The sequence below is a fragment of the Anarrhichthys ocellatus genome, unplaced genomic scaffold (genome assembly GCF_004355925.1).
Source record: "Anarrhichthys ocellatus isolate YVR2014 unplaced genomic scaffold, GSC_Weel_1.0 scaffold18, whole genome shotgun sequence".
In the NCBI taxonomy this organism is placed as follows: Eukaryota; Metazoa; Chordata; class Actinopteri; order Perciformes; family Anarhichadidae; genus Anarrhichthys; species Anarrhichthys ocellatus.
In genome coordinates, this window is record NW_022280048.1 from 2,415,617 (window position 1) to 2,426,010 (window position 10,394).

General features: G+C 43.0%; 1 protein-coding gene across 1 annotated transcript in view; it reads right to left on the bottom strand.

The window, feature by feature from the left end:
* The window catches only part of LOC116389012 (Down syndrome cell adhesion molecule-like protein 1 homolog), a 53,216-nt gene that overhangs the window by 31,249 nt on the left and 11,573 nt on the right, over positions 1–10,394 (bottom strand). Inside the window, exon 3 of the mRNA XM_031857397.1 lies at positions 9,022–9,168. Within this exon, the coding sequence (XP_031713257.1) occupies positions 9,022–9,168 (147 nt within the window). The remainder of the gene's footprint in view (positions 1–9,021; positions 9,169–10,394) is intronic.

The following is a 10,394-nucleotide window of genomic DNA, read 5'->3' on the forward strand; positions in this document are numbered from 1 at the left end:
AGAGAGAGAGAGAGAGAGAGAGAGAGAGCTCTACTGCTTTTACACACACACATATACATTGTATCTAATAACTGAGCCAAATGCTTTCGAAGCTTTGACCGTTGCCATGGTAACCGCAGTCTAAATACGTTTTCAAATCCCAAATATCCCCATGTTATAAGGAGCTAATTATGAGTCCAACGGAGAGCGCTGTTTGATGTGTGTGTCGTTTCAGCACTAAAACGGGATGGAGGAGATCCATAGAGAGGTAGGCCCATCAATGCCAGGTCTATTATTTATATGTTGGCATACAGTCTATTTATTTTTAATTTGTTTATAGACCTATGTATGAGCATATTCTTTTTCATGGGTATCTCTGCAATTCGTGTGATGTGATTATTGCACATTTTGTAGCGGTTATAGTTTCAATACCAAGGAAAATCCTCGAACTCATTACACAACAACAACAAAGTAAAGTACACTATAAGTAAATAATGACCGAAAGTTTGGCAGTTTTGTTGTCATCGTTTCCCGATCCCATCACCTTTTTAATGCAATGGCTTACCTGGGTTCAAACCCACTGGCCATGCATAAAGACGTAAAGGTAGCAGAGTTTGTTTTTCAGAAACTAGTAACTACAGCTGTCAAATAAAAGTAGCATAGTAGAAATTACAATATATAAGTATAAAGATGCAGAAAAAGAAAGTACTAAAGTAAAGAACCTCAAAATCCTTTAGGAAATGTGCTTCCAGTTTGAATCTGCCGAACAGGAAGGAGTCCTGGTCAGATCATACAATTAATTAAAAGAAAATTATAATTGGCAGATTAATCAGCTCCCCAAAACATATAGTAGGCACAATAAACCTGGCAACGTGTGCATACTGTAAATGGCCGTAGATATCAGATTTTCTACTGAACACACAGTACTGCACATTAAAAGGTCCGGTGAGTAGGATTTAGCATCTAGCGGTGAGGTTGCAGATTGCAACCAAACTTCCCCCGTGTGCCAAGCGTGTGAAAAAACACGAATGACCCTATCTAGAGCCAGTGTTTGGCTCTTCGTTCTGGTGAGAGAAAAGACCCCATTTCACAATCAGACTGACCCCTCGTGTTTTTTATGCTATTGATCCCCAAAGAAAATAGTTACTGTTTGCTGTATCTTCACTGTTGTATGCACACAACATGCTGAATTGTTGACTGAAGTCTTAACAGAGTTCCACTGTAGAGAGAAACATAGAGCGCAAACAACTCCCATGCTGTAACCATGCTGAATTATTGACTTGCTTACACATGATATTTACTTTGTACATACTAACAACAGCAGAGGAACATCACAACCTTTTCCATCACATTAACCCGGAGCAGCGTTCCAGATCTGCGCACCTCCTTCACCTTCCCGCCCTCTGCCGTCAATCACGGCCCGCTGTGTTGGTCTGGACTTCATGTGTGCTCGGACAGCTAATGGTGGAGCGGATCAATAGGTCTGATTGAGAGGTCATGTTGGAACATGGCACTTGGATGACCACCAGGGATCCCATTTGATCCCTGATCATGTCTCCTCGCCGTCCCCAGACAAACAGCTGCATTCACACAAACACGGTGACATTTTGTTTTATCTATATTGGGCTTAATTAAGAATATCTGATTCTGGCATACTCTTACAGTTTTAGTTACCTTAGACCTTATCTTTTCTTTTTTCATCTAAATTATACATTTATAAACTTCATACTTTAGACTATTTGTAATATTCCCTGGAGAGTAAATGTCAGCCTTTCATACTGAGAGAAAGACTGAAATGTAGACTGAGGGAGGAAAATCAGAACAAAACTTCTTTCCGCTGCCGAGTAAAGAAGCATTCCCTTAAATACAGTTTCTTAGTAGAGCCTGCTGTAATCTCCTCACACTAATCCCTCTTTCGCTAGCCTAAACAAAAGAGTACAAGAAAGCTCGAGGAAAGTGGTAAAACCTCTTTACTGAAATCCTATTTCTTAGCCCAATCCAGGCCACATAAACCCTCCAACTCTTTTGCTCTAAGCCTCGACACAAGCCTCCGTGCTTTCCTCTGGATGTGGTTAGCAGTGCAGATTAACAACTATCCTTCACAGAGCCAGTAAATAGAAATTATTTAGTTCAATAATCTGCCCAGGTATAAGAAAATAAAAATCCCAGTGATGGGGAATGTGGTGATCACTCAGGAGCAAGAAATCTATAAAAAAGATAAATTATCATTGATAATTTTCCAAGCATCAGTGCATGTGCTCTCTATCCCATGTTAGAATTATTTACGCACATTCTAAGTTGTTGATATTGTCTTTAAATTACTGTCATATTCAACAACCTGTGATAATATAATAATAATGATCAACTATTTATTGTAAAAGATCAAAGTGCCACCTAAGAAAAGAAAAAACAAGGCAAAAGTTCCATGCAAGTTAAAGCTAATCCAACAAACCCCCAACAATATTTTAGCAGGTTTGTCCCATCGGAATTTGTTGTGGCGATCTCATATCGTTATAATAATGACCAATAGAAACAATGGCTGAAAAAGCAGATAGAATAGAAAAAAAAAGCAGAAAATAAGACCCCATTTTTTTTTAACAAACTGTAAATATCTTTTAAACCACATGATTAGAAAAGTGTGAATCCAGACTAGGCTTCCCGAACACACACTCTCCCTCACTCTCACTTGATATATTCACTCACACAGCCTGGCTTGAAGGGTGAGATAGTGGCCAGATTTCTGTCAGAGTGACGTGCTTGCAGGGGCTTCCCCATCTCTCCCTCTTACACTGATTGACACTGATACACTCATGCACTGTAAACATGCTCATGCTGCATGTGTGTGCGTGTGTGCGCGTGTGTGTGTGTGTGTGAGCCTCGGTGTGTTTGATGAAGACACAAAGAGAAAAAAGGCATGGGAGAGCGACGGCAGCAGCGTTAGAGTGCGTACGTTTCCGTGTTTTGTGCACGGGAGCAGGCGTGTGTAGTAGTGTGTAAATAGTCAATAATAGCCGACACTTGTCAGCCCTCTGCTCTGTACACACAAAGCCTGTGGTTGAGCCATTGTTGAACTCCGCCTCTGCTCGCTGGCCACCCCCCCTCCTACACCACCTCCCTCACCCCCACAAACCGGGCCTCTCAAGCAGAGATAATTATGCCTATTGTACCCCTTTTACACAGACAAAACACACGCACGCACACGCACACACACACACACACACACACACTTGTGCTAATTCACACACACCCACCCACGTGCCTACTCAACCTAACTGAGTAAAAGATGGCTGCCAGCACCCCATCTGTTCCTACCCAGCTCTCAGTCGCTCTCTCAGCACATTGGGGCAAATGTGAGTGGGGCAAAAATTATCCAGAGCAAGTCAAAGAAGGAGAAGAAACAGAGGTGGACAATCTGCAGAACAAGTGCTATTTAGTTGCATTGGAAACTGAATTTGAAAGGTAAAAAATGAACATATTTTCATGTTGTTTTTGTCATTTCTTAGATGATTTCGCGAGAAGTTGTTCATCGTTAGGTTTAGGTGTTACCACCATATGTTTGCGTGTGTGTGTACATAATAGCGGCACCATCGGCTGCATGATTTAGTCTTTAATGTCCCCCACTAACCCCCATGGCCATGCTGTGTGCCATGTGGGACAGAGGCAGGAGAAGAGGAGGAGGAGGGAGGGGTGAGGGAGGGATGGTGTGAGACGTGAGGGTGGGGGTGACAGAGGGCAACAGTCGATGTGGTTATGTTCAATGAGCCCTGGGGACGCCACGTGCTCCCTGTCCTCCTCTGTCACACCACGTCCTGCTGCACCCAGGCAGCCCGAGCACAACAACAGGACAGCCGTCACACAGCAGAGCACAGCCTTAATGTACCCTGAGTTAATGTTTAATGAGAGCTCCATATTCAGGCAGCTTCATGCAAAATCTGAAAATGGCTTTATTGTGTTACTTTTGAGGTGTGTGTGTGTGTAGGGGGCAGGCTTGCACATTTGTACTTTGCAGGAGCGAGTGAGTATGTGTGTAAGTGTGTATGTGTGTGTGTGTGTGTGTGTCAGACCAGTGTTTACAAGAGTCGGCTGTGTCCCAGACAAGTGTATCTATTAATGTATTCCTGCTCTGAGTGCAAAAGCACAGATTTACAAACAGACATCGTGTCCTAACACACCACTGCTCTCCATGAGGTCCCTCTGCCTTTGTCACCTCGCTCCACCTGTGCAAAGCCTTATGACACTAACTTTTTAATTAAAAGCTATATATATATATATATATATATATATATATATATATATAACCATTTTGCACGCATCAAGGTCACCTCAATATATAATATAATTCATATTTCTATATACAAACGGGCACATACGCTGTATATATTGTATATGTAAAGGCCCAATCAGCAGTTGATGAACATTTGGTTCATATGGTCCAAACCCCCTTATAACCCATGTAATAGACTACTTTTGACCAAACCATAATGTGCTGTGAACTATTCATGGCTGCAATTTTAAACCAACATTTTAATTTATAAGTCTGTAAACATCTCTGTAAACTGAATATCTCTGGGTTTTGGGAGTGTCGGTTGGTTAAAAACTAGAATTTGATGACGTCCCTTTTACGCTGTGGGAAATTTTGACGGGCATAATCAGCAGATTAATCGACAATGAAAATAATTGCTGGTTGCAACCCTAAATATAGTCATCTAAGCAAAAGTGAAAAGATGGAGCACCACGCAATTTATTATCGTCAAACTAGAGTGACTGCAAATCAGTTTAGCTTAGTTCTAACTTTCTTATCCAACTAATTGTTAAACTCGACATGTATTTTTCCAGGTGTTGCCAATTAACCCCTATGTGTGTGCGTGTATATGTATATATGTGTGTGCGTGTGCGTGTGTGTGTGTGTGTGTGTGTGTGTGTCTCTGTTGAGCCGCTTGACTTCCAGCAGGGGCCCCAGGGGCAGAGGATTGATCGGTAATGTAGCCTGTAAGTGACCTCACCACCCGTTGACACCCATTAGGATCCAAGTTCAAATTAAAGGCCTGATAACTCAGCATTTACACACCGACAGGTTTAACACAGGTTAAATCCACTTTACTTTCAACACAACAGGGGTTTAACTAGACTGATGAAGTCCGTCAATGCATGCAAAACACATCTATATCTTGTACAATTCAACCTTGATGGAGTAGAACATGGTGGAGTGGGAGTTTGGAGAGAAAATGAGAATTGAATTTAAAAGCAGAAAAAAGTACAAAGGAAGAAGAAAAAAGTACACAAAGTATTGAGGATGAGTGTGTGAACTGTTGATACGTGCAAGAAGAGTTTTACCTTTTGTTTTAATCTAATCTCATCCATAAATTGAAATTTTTTCCCCTCTGTCATTGCTTTTCAGCTCTAGGTTTTGCGGGCATCTGTATCAAATTACTGTGCAAACACATAAACAAGGCCAAACTGAGTGGCAGGTGGATTAGATGGAGCATGGTTGGGCATCTTCTGTGGACCACCATGTGGCCACAGCCATCTGCTGGTCCAGTCTCTATTCATCGAAGCCACTCATTAGCTTTCTGCCGGTTAGACCGACGTCCTCGATCTGCAAGCTGAACCCTCTCTGTGTCCCACTGTTGTTTTTATTCCCGTCCATAAACCCTCCATCTCTCTGTCCCCGTTCCAGCTCTCCTCCTTCAGATCACTGCTCAGACTAGCAGGCCTCCATTGTCTCAGAGCGTCACACACACGCACACCCACACACACACACACAACGCTTAACTACAGGGATGGCATGGGACGGGGAAGTGAGAGGGAAATAGGTCAGTCTGCCTACACCCCTCCCCTCTTAAACCCCGTCACTGTCCTGGCTGGACAGGAAAGTGGGGCAGGAGAGGGGACACACACACACACACACACATAAACACATACGCTCTCGCACGGCTCCAGATGGGTAACATGTGTGTTTGACAAAATGGAACCTGTTGGGGTTCAGAGGGCACGGCTGCGTTGTGTTATGTCATCAACTCAACCTTCAGACCGGTATGTGATCGCACTACTGACCAGGGTCTGCGCATTGTGATTACTCAGTGCAAAGGCACAGGTAAGTACAGATGAAGTAGATTCATTGACAGAGGGGGGTCTAGTCACTTTTGTAATGTTACTTTGTATTCAGATGGTGGGGAATCAGAGAGGAGACACACAGGAAGGAACTGCAGTGAGATTTAGCATCAGGTCTGTGGCTCTGAAGGTAGATGACTTGCATCAATACCTCTAATAGAAGTCAATTAAAACATAGAAGAAATCAACACTTGTGTTTTTCAAAATCTCCAGCAATAACCCTTCGTGCAGACACTCGCAGCTGGAAAGTGGAACCAATCCTATTTTTTTGTGTTGCAACAATGCGACCAGCCAATCACAGCCCACCGGAGTATTGCTTTAGAAATTCAAAGAAAAGTTTGGTGGCGGTTGAATGCTTTGACTTGCTGTTTGCAGTGGATTTCAGCAGACAATGTCCCTCTTTATCCACACAATACCAGGCAACATCCCAGGCAGAGTATGTGTTACCACAGACACAGCTAATGGGGATTTGAACAAAATAAAAGACACGCAAGTCAGTTGCGTGAATGTGATTGTTTGTCTATCTCTCTTTGCTCTGTGATCGTGTTTCCCTGCCTTCTGCACAGTGCATGCTGGGATAGGCCCAGGGACAGGAACAAGCATGTATGGAAAATGATGGAGTGAAAGCTTTTGATTAAAAAACGACAGGTGCATGTGTACGCGACCATAACATGTATGGATTTACTCACTCTAAATCAACTGCAACTGCTCCCGCTGTTTCTTAAGCAGAGAAATAGTGACGGGCCAGACAGGCAACCACCCACACACTCGCATGCAGAGAGCTCTCAGTCACAAAATCAATTTTAATTTTCACATCTTCATTAGGCCTATCCAAAGAGTCCTTTGCTGGCCAAGAGAAAGAGTTTGATCGGTGTTAAAGTAACTCAAAAATATGGTTAACTGTGGAGTTGGTTATCAGCATCAATAATGTTTCTCATTGGACTGTTTATATAACCACGTGTCTACTGCATATTGATATTCACCATATGTGTATGTGTGCATGTTTGCATAGTTGTTGTGCATCCACGTGAGAGTGCACTTAGATTGTGAACTGTTCTGCAGACGTGTCGTGTTTTAGAGGTTACGCTGCGGATAAGTGACGCCTCTGATTGGCTGTAAGGATGATGAGGTCACTGTGTTGATTAGCCAGGAGGACGGGGTCAAGGTTGAACACGGCCGCATTGCGAGCGCTTGTTGTGTTTGTGTGCGCCGCTGTCGTAGGGAAATGAAAGTTCAGTGAGCAGCTCATCATGTTCAACATCTGATCGTCACACTCGCTGCTCATCAGCTGACCTATATACCCCTAATTACACACAGCAGCCTCATGACGGTACACGGCAACACCCCATGTAAGAAAAACATAAATACACACAGAGTAATGGCACATCCAAACCACATCAGCTGTATTCATGTTCAGGAAATATAGGAAGTCATGTTGTCACTGTGAACCAAACATGATGGGAACTCTTAATGTAAAGAGTAACTGAATGGAGGTGAATTGAGAATCCCTCTTAAAGTTAAACAGCTTATTAGAATAGAATAACAATGAAATTATTGTAGATTGAAAATTACATTTTAAAATCTCATTCAATAATCTAACAGAGACTTTTATACAAGAGAATGGCTGGTTGTGTGTGTACAATATGTGCAATTTGTATGCATTTAAATAGAATAAAATGAGAAGTAGTGTGTGGAAAAGATAATCAAACTGGATTTTGTGAGTGTTTGCACCCAAAAGGAAAATCAAAGCTGTAGCATGGAATAATGCCGGAGCCGAAAGACACTAAAAAATGATGTAATACATTTTAACATTAAATGCATAACAGCCATTTTTGGTAGTTCTGGCAAAATGTGTTGTTCCTTAATATTGCTGTTTTCTGCCAGGATGGTTACTGAAGACAAAAATGTAATACAAAGTACAGTAAAACACCACAATACTGAAAGGAAGTAAAAACATACACTGAAATTTCTGAAAATAAACTACTGAAACCTGGGTGCATGTGTATGTGTGACACAGTGTCTGTGTGTTTTGCATACATATGATATAAAACACCATCTGCCAGGACCTGAGGCAGTTCTTGCCCTACTACCCTCCTTGCTTCTCTTCCTTTGGTTCATTTATCTCCTCTACCTCTCCTCCCTCTCTCCTACATTGTCATTGCAAGCATTTTAAATGGAGAAAAAAAATAATCATACATACATCTAGAACATACATTGCACACAATATATAAGCACACAATAAAACACTCATAATGTATTCACCAACAGACAAAAAGACTGAACACTGCATTTCTCTCTCACTTGCACACACACGCACAAATGAGGTTAATGAAGATGAATGTGGGGGCACAGTCCTATTGACATCCTATGTCTCTAATTGTGGCCCTGTTCTTCAAGGACGTGGTGGGAAGACAAGCAGGGAGAGGACAGGAATAGATCTGATGAGGAGAAACTGTGGAAAAGTCATGCGAGTCTGTCTAATGCCGTGTCAATCACAATTAAAGGCCGGATCTGACATTAGGGTGAAATTTGTATGTGATGAGATGTAAAAGCAGCGATAGCAGAGAGGGGTATGTCTGTGAAAAGAGGAGGAAGACGAAGGAGAGGGAGGGAGGAGATACTGTGCAGGCAGGGAGGAGGAGGAGGAGGAGGAGGACCAGATCAGTGATCCAGAACAGTGAGCAGACAGAAGACACGAGTTAAGAGTTCGGTCAAACATATAGCACAGTTGTGCATCAGCCGTCCTCACACACACACACACACACACACACACACACACACACACACACACACGCACACGCACACGCACACGCACACGCACACGCACACACACACACACACACATGAAAGACAAAGACATACTTCAATCCTATGAAATGAACAAACCTGCCCACCCCGGGATAATTCAGATTCACTCATGTGATGTCCTACCTGGTACGATGGAAACCGTGTCTCTCTCCCAGGACACGACGCTGACGTACTCCTGCACGGCAGCGGGGATGAGGCACTTGAACACAGCTACGTTGCTCCGCATTGAGCGCTGGTCCGCCACCCGCACAGTGTAGGGCTCCCTGAAAACTACATGAAAACACACAAATCATATTGAGACAGCCGATATCTCAAGATTTCAAAAGGCAAAGGTATAACCTACCATTGAACAGTTGAGGTGTGGTGACCCATGGTGGTGTAAATGTTGTTTTCAGGATTTGTTTTTTTAAACACAATATACATACATACATAATACATATATTATCACCACTTAATATCTTCTATCATCTACCCAGAAGATGTGCCGACAATGGACGAACATGATGGCGATAACATCACAATGTGATCCTCTTTGTACCGAGACAGAAACAATAATCTACTTGCGTGTACATCATCAAAAACAACACATTAACACTCCAGAGCAAAACGACCTTTCATCAATTTACCACAGAACGCCACATTTACTCGTTGGAAATGACTAGCCTACTCTTGTGTTATTGGAACTCTTCTAATTCTGCCTCGCTTTTCACCATAACTGCTGCAAGCCGCCATTAAGCAGGATAATCGTGGAAATTGTTTTCTGCTTTTGCATAGAACTTCATAAGGACGCAGAAGAGTTAGCTGCACATTGCAAGTAAACTGAAGGGTTATTGCTTCGGTTTATGCAGGTTCATGGAATGAAACACTCTGGTGAATGAGCAGGGACTCATTAGCAAAATCACACGAAAGCTAGGACGTATCCTAAGGTTGCTAAGAAACTGGTTCGGAATCCCTTCCCTGGTAACAGACACGATGACAGCGTGCATACATTCCTGCTGCAGGAATGAAACACATGCAAGTGCGCGGAAATTTGCATCTTCTTTGAACAGATGAGTAGAATAAAAACACACATCAGTTAAGTTCCTTAAAGTTAAATAATATAATATAAACCACCACTGAATTAGACACAATGGTCACGAGGCTGAACCTCAAGACAAAGCGCCCGCATCCTGTCTGACCGTAACCTGTGCACCAGAGCTGGCCCGACAGAGGCCGCTGGCTGCAGGATGTTTGGTTCATGCTAATCCCTCGTCTCCTGAGGCCAGGCTTTTGGGTCATGTGGGAATGAAGGCAGCAACCGTCTGGCATGCAGCTCAGGGCCCTGGCTCAAATCCTCAACTTGGCGCTAGTATTAGTATTAGAATGAATATGAGTATTAGTTCAGATCGGTGTTGGGAGGCAGAATATGAAAACAGATGTTGACGGCAGGAGGGAAGGGGGAGGGACCGACTGGCCTGAATGAATGATCGGAAGGAGGGGGGGGGGGGGGGGGGGGG